This window comes from Ovis aries, chromosome 3 (genome assembly GCF_016772045.2).
Source record: "Ovis aries strain OAR_USU_Benz2616 breed Rambouillet chromosome 3, ARS-UI_Ramb_v3.0, whole genome shotgun sequence".
NCBI classification, from domain to species: domain Eukaryota; kingdom Metazoa; phylum Chordata; class Mammalia; order Artiodactyla; family Bovidae; genus Ovis; species Ovis aries.
Genome location: NC_056056.1, coordinates 34743340 through 34763368, shown reverse-complemented (window position 1 = coordinate 34763368; position 20029 = coordinate 34743340). Strand labels below are relative to the sequence as shown.

Here is a 20029-nt window from a genome sequence, read left to right as displayed (position 1 = left end):
CACAGGCTTGAGCTTGCCTATTGCATCAGTTGCTCCCCAGCTGCCCTTCCCCGCCCCACCCTGGAAAGTGGTAGGGAGAGCTACGTAACAGCCTGTGAGGCAACCACTCAGGCAGGGGGACGTCTGGAAGAGACTGTCTCACTCCTTCCAGCCAGGCCCCACCCAACAGGCACTCCCAATCCAAGTCCATGAAGGGAAAGCACATTTCGGGCCCGGAGTCCTCCCAGCTGTCCTAACACTACACGCAGCCCTTTCTACCTCCACCTGGACATCATGCAGTGATGAACAGGACTTCTGAGCCTTCTCTTTTGGTCAAAGTGGGGTCTAGAATCTCAGAATGTTAGGGCTGGAAGACCTCAGAGGGCACCTGAACCAACATTCCCATTTTACAGATGATAAAATTGAGGCCCAGAGAAGCAAAATGACTTGCCAAAGAGCCCACAGCTAGATTGCATCAGCTTGCTCAGTCTAAAGCTCACATCTCCTCTCCTTGCACAACCTCAGAAACAAAGGACCAAAGTATTTGGACTTGAGGAATCTTTGAATGGAAGACACCACCAGAAATGAGTGCTCTGAGATCTGTAAAGTCATTTAAGATGGAGAGTAGGATGCTTAGGAGATTCTAATGAGTGAGGTTGAGATCCATTCTGAACCTGTGCAGAAGAATCCCTTAATCCAAGTCTTGCAGGAGAGCAGGCCAATTTTAGACTGAGCTGGACAGGAGCAGACTGGGGAAGGGAGGGACCCATTCTGGAGCAGTCCCAGAAAGCCTAACCAATGCCTGGCTCTTCCCCCAGCCTTCAAGTCCCTGGAATACTGGAAAGTCTCAGGTCCACTAAGGCAGGTCGTCAGCTTCCAGGTTGAACTCAACTACCAGGCCCACTGTGGGGGTCCAAGATGCACAAAGAAAGCATCCATCAGCTGAAGGTATGAGCATGGGACTCCAGGGCACTGGGTGGAGATCAATAACTACTGACAATGTATGCTGATTTAAAGGGTATATTGAGATTTGGACCATAAAACTGAGCACTGAAAAACTGATGCTTTTGAACTGTGGTGCTAGAGAAGACTCTTGAGAGTCCCTTGGACAGCAAGGTGATCAAACCAGTCAATCCTAAAGGAAATCAACCCTAAATATTCATTGGAAGGACTGACGCTGAAGCTCCAATACTTTGGCCATCTGATGCGAAGAGTAGACTCATTTGAAAAAACCCTAATGTTGGGAAAGATTGAAGGCATGAGGAGAAGGGGGTGACAGATGAGATGGCTGGATGGCATCACTGACTCAACGGACATGAGTTTGAGCAAACTCTGGGAGACAGTGAAGGATAGGGAAGCCTGGAGTGCTGCAGTCCATGGGGTGGCAGAGTCAGACAAGGCTGAGTGACTGAACAACGACAACAGAAGCTAGAGCTGCCCACAAATCCACATACATATTCTTTTTAAACAATCATTTTATTGAGGTATGAGTGACACACAAAAAGCTGAAGATACTTCATGTCCACAACTTGATGAGTTTGGAATACACACATATTCTTTATCTACCTGTAGTTCCACCAATGCTCAGTCCAAGAAGAGTCCAGCTTCCTGGGTCACTTGCAGCTGAGAAGTGCAGCCTCACTGAGCTTTAGCTGATGAAGGATCATCAATGGCTCCTGCTCTCTCTGGGACCTTGTTTAAGAACCACCTTTTTTGGTTTTTAATCCAAAGGCTGCCAGCAATACGTGATGTCCTGCAGTTTTTAGGCTTTTCCTGGACTCTGGAAACCTCATGATGAGTCTCTCTCTGAGCCTGACACTAATTTAACAGACACCTGTGCTATTTATCTGGCACCTGTGACTTTGCTGAAGGCACTATCTTCTTTAACTGACTTCCAGAACTGCCCACATTCTCAGAGCCCTTCAGGACTTGAAAGCTCAGCCATGTTCTCCTGCTGACACCCAGGTCCTGAGAGATTAAAATTCTTCAATCCACCTTTCTGATTCAGGGGGCTCTACTTTTTTTTTGGTTGCACTGAGTCTTAGTTGCAGTGTGTGGGCTTAACTGCCCATGTGGGACCGGGGAATCCTCAATCGAAGCCATGTCCCTTGCATTGGTCAGCAGATTCTTAACCACTGGACCACCAGGGATGCCCCTTAGGGCTCTACTCCTACAATGCAATACTCACCTTGAATTTCTTATCATTATCTCAAAGGGGCAAGAGGCATTTTTCCTTTTTTTCAGCCTGCTACACACAGGAGATTTTCCAGCTGCTGGTTAAATGCTGGGCCCCCGCAGGTACCAATGAGCACAAGATCATCCACAATCAGGTGTGCTCCTGGGAGAGCCATGAGGTCCACATGAAAACACTAGGACAGGGCTTCACTGTGTTCATGGGGCTCCCCCATTTGGTCACCAAGCCCCTCGCTGGTGCACCTAGAAAGTCACCCTGACACATCACCCTTCACCCCTTCTCAGAAGGATGGGGCGTTATCAAGAGCCTGTGAATCAGGCAACCCCACAGAGAGGGACAGGGGACACATAGGAGCTCACAGCGGGGACAGGGACAGGAGATGGTCCTGTGAGCAAGAGTGTCTGGCACAGTCACAGTGAGGAAGCAGACGACAGACAAGAAATCAGGGGAGAGGCTCAGATGAGGAGCCTTGGGCAAACGGAGGGGGTCCAATCCAACATCATTAAACAGTTTCCTACCTTTTGCCTAATTAAGTCTCATGAGTCAACTCAAATGTTTGCTCCCATTTTCTGCCGGCAAAGAAGAAGATGACAGGAGGATAGCTGGCCCAAGGAACTGGAATTTGGGAATGGTCAATTTCCAAGGACCGGGAAAAGTCTTGAAACATGAGCACACATACACCATCTTCACGGCACAACATAGTGCAAAGGAGAGCTAAATAACGGCACAAAGGGAAATTAGAGACGAGAGCATTTAGTCAACATCCTTACTTTACAGATGTGAAAACTGAGACCCAAGGAGGTGCTCAAAATCACTGTCAGTAATTGCAGAACCCGTGGGACTAGAACTCTGGCTCCGAACTCCCAGTCGACCTGTTTCCTTCCCTTTTACCCAGGGGCTAGGTTTCTATCGCAGAAGCCATGACTATTCAGGGGTAAAAGTTTGCCTTGGAGCGCCCTCCTCTGGCTCTGGGCAGCCACTGGTGCAGCTCTGAGGATGTAGGCCTGGGTGCTTGGAGTTGAGTGTGGAACAGAATCACCTGCAGGCGGTTAAAGCATTGCTGGCCCACCCTAGAAGTTTCTGATTCTGCAGGTCTGGGGAGGGGCCCAATGATGGGCGTGTCTAACCAGTTCCCAGGTGATGCTGATCCAAAGATTATTGAGAATCTCTGGTGTAGGCAGAGATCTTGCAGTAAGAATACCCGGGTTCAAGCTCCAGCTTTGCCATACACAGACTGTAACACTGAACATGACGTTGCTTAATCTCTTGGCATCTCAGTCTCTTAATCTTATGATGGCAACTATAATAACTACCCATCAGGTAAATGCATAAAATAAATAAATCAGATATAAAATTACCTGAGGAGTGCTGTGCTGATGCTGTGTGAATACACAGACTCACAGATATATGACCCCTGTCTGGAGAAATAGCACTGTGGGCCAAGAAATGGCCGTGGTAACAGAAGTGTTTCTTGCTCTCTCTTTTTTTATGTTTATTTAATCTGGCTGCCCCGGATCTTAGTTGAGGCATGTAGGATCTGATTCCCTGACCAGGGATTGAACCTATGCCTCCTGCATTGGGAGGACAGAGTCCCAATCACTGGACCACCAGGGAAGTCCCCAGAAGCATTCTCTTAATGCTACTCAAAATACCAAGAATCTAGCAGAAGCGGTGTTCATTCTAACACAAGTATTGCCTGAAGAATTATTAGCCTGGCACTGGTTTACCAAAGTAAATGACACGGTCCCTGCCCTAGAGGAGCCACTAGGAGGAAAACAAACATGCAAATCCAAATAATTACCGTACTGGGTGATGAGCCAGGGAAGGGAACACGATCCCTTGGAGCACAGAGCAATCAACCCTGTGTAAGGAGTCAAGTAAGGCTTTGATGAGGCAATGAGTAGGGTCTTGAAGAATGAATAGGAGCTCTTTGAGAAGTGTCAGTGGGCACTTCAGACAGAGGAAACAACATGCAAAGTAGCCACAGAGATGTGAACACGCATAGTGTGTCCAGGGAAACAGTGTAGTTCTATGTTGCCAGAGCTCAGTGGGTCTGGGAAAAATGACAGAAGAGAGGTTTGGCCAGGAAGGCTGAGGCAAGACTTTGCAGAATCCTGATACCAGGCTGAGGAGTTGGGACCTGATCCTGAGTCTGATGGGAACCCATTAGAAGACACCCACCTCCACCCTGGAAGAGTCCTTGGAAAAAATCCCTAATGAATCCCCAAGATGACGATTTATGAGCCAAGGGCCTTCACCACCCTCCTCAGCTCCCCCAGTGCCTGGAAACCTCCTCTGCCAGGAAGCCAAGCCCAGAAATGCCTCCTGAGCTGGGCGGGGGCCCTTGGGAACCTGGAAGGCATGAGGAGCAGTGGGGCAGCCTCCCACATCTTATCTTCATCAAATAGGCCCCACTCTCCTGAAGGTTTCCTCATTCCCTCTCCCCTTGGGTGTGGAGTCACTGAGAGGACAACAGGCTGTTATCTCAAGCTAAGAAGTCTGGGAGGTGTAGGCGCCTTGGAATCGGGAGAATGAGTGCTCCTGGGCAGGTGGGAAGGCAGCTGCTGACTGCAATCCAGGAAAAGGTCTGTGGGTAGCAAGCCCCTTGCCTCACTGACCTGGCTGAGGTCCAGAGAGCTCGGGAGCTGAAAGGAGCCTGAGAGGTCATCTATCCCAGCTGCCTCCTTTAAAGATGAAACAAACACTCAGTGGTCAGGTCAACTGCCCGTGATGGCTGTCTATCCTTCTTTTCCTACTTCTGACTCCAAGATGTAAAATCTGAGCCAAAGGGAAACTGGTGCTTTCTGTGTCCTGACCTCCCTCCCTCCTCGTAAAGTCAATCCCAGGGCACACACCTCACCCCTTTATCCACACTGCCCACCCACATCCACCCTGCCCCCCAGCCAAGCCCCTGACCCTTGTTAGACCCAGGTTTTTGCTTCCAAATGGGTAGATACTGAAATGTGTAGAAGAAAGTGGTCTTTACTATTTTTGAAAACTGCAATGGTGAGAAAAGGGAACAAAGTGCTAGGCTAAACTGTGTGGGTTTGGGTTTTCATCCCAGTTCCTCTACCTCCTGTGGAGGGGGAAGCAAATTGCTCTTGTGGGAATAATCCCTTTTGTTTTTAGGCAAATATTTTAATAGGATTTTGGGTTATGCAGGGATAAAATGTAAACCTATTCTGGAAAAGAGACAATGCAATTCAGAACAATGTGAGACTACAGGCTCTGCATCGTAATTATAAAAGGTGGTTTTCTTATGGAATGAGTGGCGTCTCATCAGGGTTTATGGGGAGTTTTCTGAATGCTGCAGCCTGGCCTTAGCTGTGCTTTGGGGACTTGAGAGTGGGGCCTGTGTCTACAGTGGGAGAGAGCTGGATTGAGTGGGTGATGGGCAGGGAGGGCAGGTCTGCGTACAATTCCCAGATTTCTCACAAACCTGGAGGAGGGAACCCCAGCAAGATCGTGGCCACTGGTGCTGCTTCTCTTTTGTTTGGGGCTTGTGATTTGTTCCTCCCTCTGGCAGGGTTACAGAAAAAAAAAAATGAGCTTCTTCTAAAATGACTACAAATCCAAGTGAAACTGACCCATCCACCCCTGGTACCCCTGCCACTGTCAGCCTCGAGCAGGAGCACCTCCATGACACCAGAACCTCACCCACCTCTCCACTCTGCTCTTGGATGAGGCCTAGTGTCTGATAGAATGCGGCCAAAACTGACAGAACCTCTCAGTCCCGAAATATTCTTATTTTGAAAAATCTCTTTTTTACAAATACTTTACTTTGAAAAAGTAAAAAACTTTATTTTGAAAAAGTTCTTCTAGGGAACTGGATCATCCTGGGATTAAGGGTGCATGTCCTACCAGCATAGGGAACTGGGCTTGAGTCAGTAACCATGGGAAGGAATCAATGGGCATTAAGAGGTTACATGGGGACTTCACTAGTGGTCCAGTGGTTAAGAATTTGCCTTGCAATGCAGGGGACACGGTTTCAATCCCTGGTCTGGGAACTAACATCCCACATTCCACATGCAGCAGAGCAATTAAGCTTGCCTGTGCACCGCAACTACAGGGCCCATGTGCCGCAACCAAGATCCCACGTGCTACAACTACAAGACTGGATGCAGCCAAATGAATAAAGGTTTTTTAAAAAATAACAGCTATGAAGGTGCAAAGTGATTCTTTAAAAATGGGGGGTAAAGGACTTGTCTTATATTAGTATAAAAATTATACTATGCTATTAATTAAAAACATAAACATATTATGATATTTATATTTTAACATACATATAGTATAAAATTTAAAACAATTTACAACAGAAAAATTTATGATAATATACAATAATATGCTGCTGCTGCTAAGTTGCTTCAGTCGTGTTCGACTCTGTGCGACCCCATAGATGGCAGCCCACCAGGCTCCCCCGTCCTTGGGATTCTCCAAGCAAGAACACTGGAGTGGGTTGCCATTTCCTTCTCCAGTGCATGAAAGTGAAAAGTGAAAGAGAAGTCGCTCAAGTAGTGTCCGACTCTTCGAGACCCCGTAGTCTGCAGCCTACCAGGCTCCTCCATCCATGGGATTCTCCAGGCAAGAGTACTGGAGTGGGGTGCCATTGCCTTCTCTGAATAATATGCTACTTTATAGAAAATATAAATAATACATAACATATAAAAACCATAAATATCACCAATTACCTAACCCCCCAAATGAATCGATGTCAACATTTGGGATACTATCTTCAGATCTTCCTCTATGCATATAAACAAATAAATAAACAGATAACTAGATATATTGAACATCCACCCATGCTTATTTTATAATTCCAATGAAAAGAGAACATGTTATTTTCCAATAATTCTATTAATATCAATGGTCCCAGGACCAACTCTCATTGGCCCAGCTTGGATTCTAGACTCAAGGAACCCTGAATTTAGAACCCACAAAAGTCAATTTAACCTATAAGATAGCTTACAATGAACTATTTACTTTCTCGAGTTGTTATACTTAATGAAACAAATGAGACCGTGCATGTGGAAGATTTCTGCAAATATCAGTGATTACTAAAATCATTAATTATATGTATCATTAATATCATCAGCACCCTTTCCACACCATCCTTCTTCCTCCCCGCTTCTTGCTTTATCTAGTTTTCTGCTTTTTCCTCTTCCTAGCAAGTCTCCATCATGTCTGGGTTAACCCGGCTGCCGCCGACGGGTAAGGAGCTCACGTGCTATTTATAGCAGTGTTGCCTCAGGCAGTGTGGTGTGTGGTGATGTGGGAACACACCATTTAAGGGAGACTTCTCTCTCTCATTGCCGCCCAAGTGGCTTCTGAGAACTTTGTCTACACTGAGGAAGAATGTAGAGAACGTGCTCCTCTCCTCGCAGCAAAGGCAAGCTCTGCCTTTTATACCACCAGTCAACCATTTAGACATAGATTTGGTAGAATAAGAGTTTGTTACTCGGGGATTGTCTGAAATGATGCATTCCTGTCAGCAGACCTACAGAAGGACATTTCAGCTGGAGAGAGACTAGAAAAAAATCAGTCAACCCAAGCCTGGAGAGGACATCAGTGTGAGAATCGGCATTTTAGTTTGGCAATCTGAAGACTGGCAGCAGAGCAGGGACTGTGAGGACTGAGTGCATAATTATGGAGTCTTGCGCATGTTAAATAAGTAGTTTGGGAATAATTAAATTCCTACCTTAAAAAGCAGGTGGTTGACAACACGTGGATGCTGAACTGAATAATTAAGTAAATGAATGGCAGATGGTGAGAGCCAGGATTCTTATTGTTGGAGTAGGTGTTTACAGACAAACAGGAGAAGGGTAGAATGATCCATGTGGTGATGACTTAGAGACATAAGTGGGAAATCATGTATAACTTGACATAATACAGATGGTTACATATGGAAATGTTTATAGATATATGTACACATACATGGGTTAGTATACATACATCTATTTCCTTGCTGTGTCAGCCTACGGGATTGAGAAGCAATGAAATCCCAGTAGCAACAAGCACACCTACTGCCCGGAACTTGGTTTCTAATACCATTTTTCAATAAAAGGACTAGGTCACCTTGAAGAAATGGTTGATCTAGAACTGGGACAGGAAATATACAGAATGATCTGGGAGCATCTTACAAAGCTCGAAACTCCACAATGATGGGGTTTGGAGTGGGTACAGAGCACAAAGGAATACATAAGCCAATTGAAACAGCTCCTAAGGGCTAAAGCTGTAACAATTTGAACAAGAAAGTAATGTATTATTGTATTATAACCCAAAGTATAAAATGAATATTCATGAGTACATACAAATAAAAAATTGAATAGTTAGATAAATGAGGGAGAAAAGATGAACCTCCATATAGAAGAATTCCAAATAACTTGTGTATTATAAATACTCTGCGTTCAAGGAGATGGAGAAGTCATGTTGATATATGTGTTCTTGATATGATAACAGTGGTCTTCCTCTCCCCAGAATCCATACCCCAGTCAGATCACGAGAAAAACATTAGACAAATCCCAATTGAATGACATTCTATAAAATACCTAACTGTCAATCTGTTAAAGTCATCAAAAACAAGAAAATTCCAAGAAACTGTCACAGTCAAGAGGAGCCTAAGGAGACATGACAACTAGATAACATAGTATCCTGGATGTGATCCTACAACAGAAAAGAGAAACTGGAGCAAAACTACAGAAAACTGAATAAAGATTGGACTCTGTCTTTCATGGAGTCACAAAGAGTCGGACACGGCTGACAGACTGAACAACAATAATGGTGTACCAACACTGGTTCATTAATCATGACAAATGTGCCATACTAATGTAAGACGTTAATAATAGAGGGGACTGGGTGAGGAGTATATGAGAACTCTGTACCATCACTGTAATTTTTCTGTAAATCTAAAACTATTCTAAAACAAAAAGTTTATTAAAAAAAAAAAAGGTACCATACACCAAAATGTTAATATTGAATACTTCTGGATGGTAGGATGCTTCAAATTTTCTACAAAGTATGTACTATTTATATAATCTGAAACCATTTTTTAAAGTAGGTATGAACTTCCAGTTAGAGATAACAAACTGATGATGTCTCTTTATCTCCTCTTGCTCCACAGATGCCACAAAACTCTTTAAAGTATAGACTCATGAGAATACAGAGGGTGGAAATGAGGACATCAATGGACAAGACTGAGTTCAGTGATTTGGGGCTGGAAAGGACTTCCCTGCTGGCCCAGTGGCTAGGACTCTGCTCTTCCAATGCAGGGGGGGCCCAGGTTTGATCCCTGGTCAGAGAATTAGATCCCATATGCCCTAACTAAAGATCTTGCAGCTGCAATGAAAATAGAATATCTTGCGTGCCACATGACACAGCCAAATAAATAAATATTTTTTTAAAGAAAGAAAGTGGCTGGGAGAATGGTAACAGAGTCGCCAGAATAGAGGAAACTAAGACTCGAAGGACCTGGAGAGGAACCAATGGTCATGAGTGAAGACTCTGCCCACAGAGCCCAGAGAGGCAGGGGACTTAGAGGCAGTAGGTTCTGTAAGAAGTGAGTTTGAAGCGTGGGATTAGACTCTAGGGAACTGGCTGGAAGAGATATATGAAGAAATTACAATTCTAGATACCCTTCCATCACATAGTCAGGAACCATGCCCCTACCAGAGAGTGGAGGTTTCTCTAGAGAAACTGAATCAGAGCATCCCCAAATTCCAGGATTCCAGCAAGAAAAAAGGGCAGATGTCTGATTGTCAGTTCATATGATAATAGTAGGGCCCTCCACCAGACTCCTTCCCAGAAAGGAACTTTCAGGCATATGTCCCCTGGATAGAAGATTCACTGGAAAAAAATTTACCTGCCTCCAAGAGAAATCCTCAAAGTATTGGCTTTTCATGGTTCCACAATGAAATGGCCTGAGGATGAAGCCCACCAGTCAAGTCCTTGCCCACATACACAGCTGTCAATCACACTGATCCTCACTGTTACACAGGACAGGATACCTGAAATCACCCGATATCTACAGAAAGTATCCCACATGAAAGAGAGAGACTAAAGCAAACAAACATTAAAATAAGAAAGGAACTCAGAAGAAATAGAGATAATTTAAGAAAATGACTTTTTGAATCTTAAAATTTTATGTATATATTTAATGGCCTCAGAGAGCTAAAAGAAGATACACATCCATGAAAAAGAATTGTTGAGTTGTTCAGTTGTGGCCGACTCTTTCGAGACCCCATGAACTGTAGCCTGCCAGGCTCCTCTGTCCATGGGATTTTCCAGGCAAAAATACTGGAATCAGTTGCCATTTCCTCCTCCAGGGGATCTTCCCCACCAAGGGATCGAACCCAAGTCTCCAGGTCTCCTGTACTGCAGACAGATCCTTTACCACTGAGCCACTGGGGAAGCCATGATGTAAAAAAAGGAATAATCAGAGAATGAGCAAGAGCAATTAGGAATTTTAAATTGAGAGCTAAAATTAAAAATTAAACAAAAGAGTGGGAAAATAAACTTGAAGATATCTCCTAGAAAGTAGAATAGAAAGACAGATGAAAATTAGGAGAGAAAGAGTTTTAGAGGATTATTCAAGTTCTGACATCTGTATGCAGTTTCAGGAAAGAGAAAGCAAAGGATAGTAAATTATTTTAAAAATAATAACAATGTAAGAAAATTTCCCATTAGTGAAAGAGATAAATATCCAAATTGAAAATACCCACTGAATGTCCAGTAGAATGGAAGGAAGATACCAAGGAATAACTTGAATTTCAGAATGCCCAGATAAAAGAAATAACATCATAGTGTCTAAGAGAAAAATCACATCGTATGTGAAGGAGTAAAAAGCTGGGGCATCAGACACCTCAACAGTGGTACAAGATACTAGAGGATAGTAGTGTTGGGAATCCAAAGTTCTGAGAGAAAACTATTTTAATCCTAGAATTCTATACTTATCCAAATAAAGGCTATGTGTAAGTGTGGAATAAGGATATTTTCAGATATGTAAGAACTCAAAAATTTTACCTCCCACATACCTTTTCTTAGGAAGATAGTGAAGGGTGTGATTCAGTGAAAGGCAAGACTAAGCCAGAAGGAGGAACAAAGAAATTCCAGAAAACAGAAGAACAATTCAAAGGAGAAGACTGATAAAAGGAAGACCTAAGATGACATCTGAGGCCGAGGTATAGAGAAAAACCCATTCAAACTGAAGCAGGAAAACAGAGGATTTGAGGGGTGGGGGAGTGGAGAGAGAATAGTGATAGATTATTTCACACATTTATTTATTTAGGGGGAAAAACATTGTTAGATATTTAACAGATATATAAAGAACATTTTTTCATACTGTTCATGGGGTTCTCAAGGCAAGAATACTGAAGTGGTTTCCCTTTCCCTTTTCCAGTGGACAGTTTGAAAAGGCAAAAAGATGGGACACTGAAAGAAGAACTCCCCAGGTCAGTAGGTGCCCAATATACTACTGGAGATCCATGGAGAAATAACTCCAGAAAGAATGAAGAGGTGGAGCCAAAGCAGAAGCAACACCCAGTAGTGGATGTGATGGGTGATGGAAGTAAAGTCTGATGCTGTAAAGAACAATACTACATAGGAACCTGGAATGTCAGACTTCATTTTTTGGGGCTCCAAAATCACTGCAGATGGTGAATGCAGCCATGAAATTAAAAGACGCTTACTCCTTGGAAGAAAAGTTATGACCAACCTAGACAGCTTATTCAAAACCAGAGACATTACTTTGCCAACAAAGGTCCGTCTAGTCAAGGCTATGATTTATCCAGTGGTCACGTATGGAGGTGAGAGTTGGACTGTGAAGGAAGCTAAGCGCTGAAGAATTGATGCTTTTGAACTGTGGTGTTGGAGAAGACTCTTGAGAGTCCCTTGGATTGCAAGGAGATCCAACCAGTCCATTCTGAAGGAGATCAACCCTGGGATTTCTTTGGAAGGAATGATGCTAAAGCTGAAACTCCAGTACTTTGGCCACCTCATGCGAAGAGTTGAGTCATTGGAAAGACTCTGATGCTGGGAGAGATTGGGGGCAGGAGGAGAAGGGGACGACAGAGGATGAGATGGCTGGATGGCATCACTGACTCGATGGACATGAGTCTGAGTGAACCCCAGGAGTTGGTGATGGACAGGGAGGCCTGGTGTGCTGCGATTCATGGGGTCACAAAGAGTCGGACACGACTGAGCGACTGAACTGAACTGAACTGAACTGGAATGTTAGGTACATGAATCAGGGCAAATTGGAAGTGGTCAAACAGGAGATGGCAAGAGCGAACACAGACATCTTAGGAATCAATGAACTAAAATGGACTGGAATGGGTGAATTTAACTCAGATGACCATTATATCTACTACTGTGGCCAAGAATCCCTTAGAAGAAATGGAGTAGCCATCATAGTCAATAGAAGAGTCTGAAATGCAGTACTTGGATGCAATCTCAAAAACGACAGAATGATCTCAGCTCATTTCCAAGGCAAACCATTCAATATCACAGTAATCCACGTCTATGCCCTGACCAGTAATGCTGAAGAAGCTGAAGTTGAATGGTTCTATGAAGACCTACAAGACCTTCTAGAACTTAACACCCCAAAAAGATGTCCTTTTCATTATAGGGGACTGGAATGCAAAAGTAAGAAGTCAATAAATGCTTGGAGTAACAGGCAAATTTGGCCTTGGAGTACAGAATGAACCAGGGCAAAGGATAATAGAGTTTTGTCAAGAGAACACATTGGTCATGGCAAACACCCTCTTCCAACAACACGAGAGAAGACTGCACACATGGACATCACCTCAATACTGAATCAGATTGATTATATTCTTTGCAGCCAAAGATGGAGAACCCCTATACAGTCAGCAAAAACAAGACAGGGAGCTGACTGTGGCTCAGATCATGAACTCTTTATTGCCAAATTCAGACTTAAATTGAAGAAAGTGGGAAAACCACTAGACCATTCAGGTATGACCTAAATCAAATCCCTTATGATTATACAGTGGAAGTGAGAAATAGATTTAAGGGCTTAGATCTGATAGAGTGCCTGAAGAACTATGGATTGAGGTTCGTGACATTGTACAGGAGGCAGGGATCAAGATCAGCCCAAGAAAAAGAAATGCAAAAAGGCAAAATGGTTGTCTGAGGAGGCCTTACAAATAGCTGTGAAAAGAAAAGAAGTGAAAGGTAAAGGAGAAAAGGAAAGATATACCATTTGAATGCAGAGTTCCAAAGAATAGCAAGGAGAGACAAGAAAGCCTTCCTTAGTGATCTATGCAAAGAAAGAGGAAAACAATAGAATGGGAAAGACTAGAGATCCCTTCAAGAAAATTAGAAACACGAAGGGAACATTTCATGCAAAGATGAGCACAATAAAGGACAGAAATGGTATGGACCTAACAGAAGCAGAAGATATTAAGAAGAGGTGGCAAGAATACACAGAAGAACTATATAAAAAAGATCTTCATGACCCAGATAATCACAATGGTGTGATCACTCACCTAGAGCCAGACATCCTGGAATGTGAAGTCAAGTGGGGCTTAGGAAGCATCACTACAAACAAACTTAGTGGAGGTGATGAAATTTCAGTTCAGCTATTTCAAATCCTAAAAGATGATGCTGTAAAAGTACTGCACTCAATATGCCAGCAAGTTTGGAAAACTCAGCAGTGGCCACAGGACTGGAAAAGGTCAGTTTTCATTCCAATCCCAAAGAAAGGCAATGCCAAAGAACGCTCAAACTACCGCACAATTGCACTCATCTCACATGCTAACAAAGTAATGCTCAAAATTCTCCAAGCCAGGCTTCAACAGTATGTGAACTGTGAACTTCCACATGTTCAAGCTGGATTTAGTAAAGGCAGAGGAACCAGAGATCAAATTGCCAACATCCGTTGGATCATGGAAAAAGCAAGAGAGTTCCAGAAAACATCTATTTCTGCTTTACTGACTATGCCAAAAACTTTGACTGTGTGGATCACAATAAACTGTGGAAAATTCTTCAAGAGATAGGAATACCAGACCACCAAACCTCCTCCTTTTCATACTGTTCATGGGGTTCTCAAGGCAAGAATACTGAAGTGGCTTGCCATTTCCTTCTCCAGTGGACCACATTCTGTCAGATCTCTCCACCATGACCCACCCATCTTGGGTTCCCTGCAGGCATGGCTTGGTTTCACTGAGTTAGACAAGGCTGTGGTCCTAGTGCGATTAGATTGACTAGCTTTCTGTGAGTATGGTTTCAGTGTGTCTGCCCTCTGATGCCCTCTTGCAACACCTACCATCTTACTTGGGTTTCTCTTACCTTTCGGCGTGGGGTACCTCTTTACGGCTGCTCCAGCAAGGCACAACCGCTACTCCTTACCTTGGACGAGGGGTATCTCCTTACCGCCGCCGTTCCTGACCTTCAACGTAGGATAGCTCCTCTAGGCCCTCCGGTGCCTGCACAGCCACCTCTCCTCGGGTTGCTCCTCCCAGCCGCCGGCCCGGGGCCTCGGGCGTGGGTGGCTCCTCCCAGCTGCCGCCCCTGGCCCCAGGCTCAGGGTGGCTCCTCAGGGTCACTGTCCCTGGCCTTGGGCGCGAGGCGGCTTCTCCCCACCGCCCCTGATAGGATACCAAAAGAGGAACTCCCCAGGTCATTAGGTGCCCAATATGCAACTGGAGATCAGTGGAGAAATAACTCCAGAAAGAATGAAGGAACGGAGCCAAAGCAAAAACAATACCCAGTTGTGGATGTGACGTGATAGAAGCAAGATCCGATGCTGTAAAGAGCAATATTGCATAGGAACCTGGAATGTCAAGTCCATGAATCAAGGCAAATTGGAAGTGGCCAAACAAGAGATGGCAAGGGTGAATGTCGACATTTTAGGAATCATGAACTAAAATGGACTGGAATGGGTGAATTTAACTCAGATGAGCATTATATCTACTACTGCGGGCAGGAATCCCTCAGAAGAAATGGAGTAGCCATCATGGTCAACAAAAGAGTCTGAAATGCAGTACTCGGATGCAGTCTCAAAAACAACAGAATGATCTCTGTTCGTCTCCAAGGCAAGCCATTCAATATCACAGTTATCCAAGTCTATGCCCCAACCAGTAACGCTGAAGAAACTGAAGTTGAACGGTTTTATGAAGACCTACAAGACCTTTTAGAACTAAATCCAAAAAAGTTGTCCTTTTCATTATAGGGGACTGGAATGCAAAAGTAGGAAGTCAAGAAACACCTGGAGTAACAGGCAAATTTGGCCTTGCAATGCGGAATGAAGCAGGGCAAAGACTAATAGAGTTTTGCCAAGAAAATTCACTGGTCATAGCAAACACCCTCTTCCAACAACACAAGAGAAGACTCTACACATGGACATCACCAGATGGTCAACACTGAAATCAGATTGATTATATTCTATGCAGCCAAAGATGGAGAAGCTCTATACAGTCAACAAAAACAAAACCAGGAGCTGACTGTGGCTCAGATCATGAACTCCTTATTACCAAATTGAGACTCAAATTGAAGAAAGTAGGGAAAACCGCTAGACCATTCAGGTATGACTTAAATCAAATCCCTTATGATTATACAGTGGAAGTGAGAACTAGATTTAAGGGCCTAGATCTGATAGATAGAGTGCCTGATGAACTATGGAATGAGGTTCGTGACCTTGTACAGGAGACAGGGATCAAGACCATCCCATGGAAAAGAAATGCAAAAAAGCAAAATGGCTGTCTGGGGAGGCCTTACAAATAGCTGTGAAAAGAAGAGAGAAAAGGAGAGAAAAGCAAAGGAGAAAAGGAAAGATATAAGCATCTGAATGCACAGTTCCAAAGAATAGCAAGAAAGCCTTCTTCAGCGATCAATGCAAAGAAATAGAGGAAAACAACAGAATGGGAAAGACTAGAGATCTTGTCAAGAAAATTAGAGACACCAAGGGAACATTTCATGCAAAGATGGGCTTGATAAAGGACAGAAATGGTATGGACCTAACAGAACCAGAAGATATTAAGAAGAGGTGGCAAGAATACATGGAAGAACTGTACAAAATAGATCTTCACCACCCAGATAATCATGATGATGTGATCACTAATTTAGAGCCAGACATTTTGGAATGTGAAGTCAAGTGGGCCTTAGAAATCATCACTACGAACAAAGCTAGTGGAGGTGATAGAATTCCAGTTGAGCTCTTTCAAATCCTGAAAGATGATGCTGTGAAAGTGGTGCACTCAATATGCCAGCAAATTTGGAAAACTCAGCAGTGGCCACAGGACTGGAAAAGGTCAGTGTTCATTCCAATCCCAAAGAAAGGCAATGCCAAAGAATGCTCAAACTACCACACAACTGCACTCATCTCAAATGCTAGTAAAGTAATGCTCAAAATTCTCCAAGCCAGGCTTCAGCAATACGTGAACCGTGAACTCCCTGATGTTCAAGCTGGTTTTAGAAAAGGCAAGGAACCAGAGATCAAATTGCCAACATCCGCTGGATCGTGGAAAAGCAAGAGAGTTCCAGAAAAACATCTATTTCTGCTTTATTGACTATGACAAAGCCTTTGACTGTGCGGATTACAATAAACTGTGGAAAATTCTCTAAGAGATGGGAATACCAGACCACCTGACCTGCCTCTTAAGAAACCTATATGCAGGGCAGGAAGCAACAGTTAGAACTGGACATGGAACAACAGACTGGTTCCAAATAGGAAAAGGAGTACGTCAAGTCTGTATATTGTTACCCTGCTTATTTAACTTATATGCAGAGTACATCATGAGAAACGCTGGACTGGAAGAAACACAAGCTGGAATCAAGATTGCTGGGAGAAATATCAATAACCTCAGATATGCAGATGACACCACCCTTATGGCAGAAAGTGAAGTGGAGCTAAAAAGCCTCTTGATGAAAGTAAAAGAGGAGAGTGAAAAAGTTGGCTTAAAGCTCAACATTCAGAAAACAAAGATCATGGTATCCGGCCCCATCATTTCATGGGGAAACAGTGAAAACAGTGTCAGACTTTAATTTTGGGGGCTACAAAATCACTGCAGATGGTGACTGCAGCCATGAAATTAAAAGACGCTTACTCCTTGGAAGAAAAGTTATGACCAACCTAGACAGCATTATTCAAAAGCAGAGACATTACTCTGCCGCCTAAGGTCCGTCTAGTCAAGGCTATGGTTTTTCCAGTGGTCATGTATGGATGTGAGAGTTGGACTGTGAAGAAGGCTGAGCGCCGAAGAATTGATGCTTTTGAACTGTGGTGCTGGAGAAGACTCTTGAGAGTCCCTTGGACAGCAAGGGGATCCAACCAGTCCATCCTAAAGGAAATCAGTCCTGAATATTCATTGGAAGGACTGATGCTGAAGCTGACACTCCAATACTTTGGCCACCTGATGTGAAGAATTAACTCATTTGAAAAGACCCTGATGCTGGGAAAGATTGAAAGCAGGAGGAGAAGGGGATGACAGAGGATGAGATGGCTGGATGGCCTCACCAACTCAATGGATGTGAGTTTGAGCAAGCTCCAGGAGTTGGTGATGGGCCAGGAGGCCTGGCGTGCTGCAGTGTTTGGGGCCACAAATAGTCGGACATGACTGAGCAACTGAACTGAACTGAAATGAAAGAACATTTTGAACACAAGCAATAGCTATTATAAAGAAACTAAGCAAAATGAAAACTGTGACAAGTGTTAACTGCAAGAAAATCACAATTCAGAGGGAATATAATTATAAATAATACTATTTTTCAGCAGTAAATTATATTTACAAAATCATAAGATAAGCATTTGCAACAGAGGGGAAGGAGGCTCTGCTGTGTCCCAGGATGTGGGTCAAGTCCCAATGTTGTATGGATGTACAGTTTCACATTTGGCTACTAATTTTTAAAATCACATCTAACTTATATGGGAACATTAGAAAGGGGAAATGTAAGAGAGCTAACACCTCAATTACCATGGAGAAAATCACCAGATAGTATCTGTCAAGTCCATGCATATAAGGCAAAGCAAAGTCAAGACCTAACTGATTCAACCAGTAAAGACAATTAGCCACCTTGAGACTTAGACAATGTTTTACTCACACAGACAGCAAAGGAAGAAGCCAAAGATGCCAGTTCCCTGTGCTCCTGGTCCCATACACCAAACAGTCAAACAAACTGAAACAAAGGGGGTTGAAACATGAATTGTGGGGTGTGCATTAACTGTGGGGCCAGTTCTAGACTGTGGCTAAGCAGTTTTACACTCTGTAGCTCTATTCTGAGATGTGACACTTGAGTGATTTAGAAAACAGAAGTAAGGACTGTTTTCTAGATCATAACCAGAAACATCCAAGGGATAAAAAAATAGGATAAGAAAGAAGTGGCAAGAGTCCGATAGTAAGAATTCTGGAAGAAAGTGAAAAGGGTGACAAAAAGTAACTTTTTTCAAAGAATATGTGAGAATTTTCCAGAAATGAGATAACAAATGAGATATCAAAAACATTATCAAGAGAATATCAAGAATAAATTTTAAAGTTTTGAAATCAAGAGAGAAAAAGAACTGATTACCTAAAGCCTGGGGGTGTGGAGGCAAGAATACTGGAGTGGGTAGCCATTCCCCTTTCCAGGGGATCTTCCCAACCCAGGGATCAATCCAGGGATCAAACTTGCAGACAGACTCTTTACCATCCTGAGCGATGAGGGAAGCCCATTATGAGATGGCCCTTAGTAAATCCTTTCAGTTGGATTAAAAAAGGGAGTATGCACAGCATTCCACAGGAACAGATTAACTCAAATCATCTATAACAAAGTCATGAAAGAGAGGCAAGTCTCCAAAAGAATTATGGGTACAATGTTGGACACACATAGCTGACTAAAATCAAACAGTTCTTAAAAAAAAAAAGGCGAAAGTTTTTGAGAAAATTGCGTCACCAAAAGAACTACCAACCTGTACAAAAAAAAAGTGTAACAGTTTAGGTGTGTCCTTTGAGTCCACACCAGAGAGTGAGTGCCTCTCTAAATTTTGTTAATGAGATTTAAAGAATTGTTAGCACAGAAAAGCTGACTAATACATTATGGAAATGTTCTAACGTAAGCAAAATAAAGAAAATAGTATAATGAAGCTCCCTATACCCATTATAGAAGCTTCAATAATCAGCAGCATGAAAGTAATGTTATTTCAGCTCTATTCCCACTCACTCCTCCGTCTTTGTCTTAGATTATTTTGAAGCAAGTCCAAGATTCCTTATTATTTACACTGTGAATATTTCAGTACACGTCCAGAACAGCTAAGGACTCTCTTTAAAAATAACCACAGTGTCGTTATCACACATTTTTTTTTTTTTGCCTTGAACCTATTCTTTTTAAAAATGGTGGTTAAAAAAATACATAACATAAAATTTACTATCTTAGTCATTTTTAAGCATACATTTCAGTAGCATCAAGTATTTTCACCTTATTATAAACAGATTTCCAAAACTTTTTCATCTCACAAAACTGAAGTTCTATACCCATGAAACAACAGCTAATCCCTGGTAACCACCAGTCTACTTACTGTCTCTATGAATTTGACTATTTTAATTACTTCATATAAGTGGAATCATACAGTATTTGTCCATTTGTGACTGGCTTACTTCACTTAGCTTAATGTTGTCAAGGTTTATCCATGCTGAGGCACTGTATATTCTACTCTGTGTATATACCACCTTTTGTTTATTCATTCATCCGTCAGTGGATATTAGGGTTGCTTCCACTTCTTGGCTATTGCATCACACTGAAAATGTTTTTATCAGGTTTGTTTTTATCAAAGTGTATTTGTTCTATATATCTTTTAAGTCTCTTTTAATTTGTAAGGTTCTTCCTTTTTTATTCTTCATATATACTTACATTATGTATATTAAATACTATATTTAG

At 42.9% G+C, this 20029-nt stretch overlaps 1 protein-coding gene across 2 annotated transcripts in view; it reads right to left on the bottom strand.

Annotated features, from left to right (window-relative positions):
• Positions 1-1436: 1436 nt before the first annotated feature.
• The window catches only part of SLC4A1AP (solute carrier family 4 member 1 adaptor protein), a 74371-nt gene continuing 55778 nt past the window's right edge, over positions 1437-20029 (bottom strand). Inside the window, exons 14-15 of one of the 2 annotated variants that reach the window (XM_042245922.1) lie at positions 5613-5692; positions 1437-4857 (exon numbers count right to left, since the gene is read on the bottom strand). In XM_042245922.1, the coding sequence (XP_042101856.1) occupies positions 4654-4857; positions 5613-5692 (284 nt within the window). In that variant the 3' untranslated portion in view covers positions 1437-4653. Of the gene's footprint in view, positions 4858-5612; positions 5693-5948; positions 18296-20029 lie in introns of those variants that run through there. The other variant, XM_042245923.2, reaches the window with a different exon arrangement.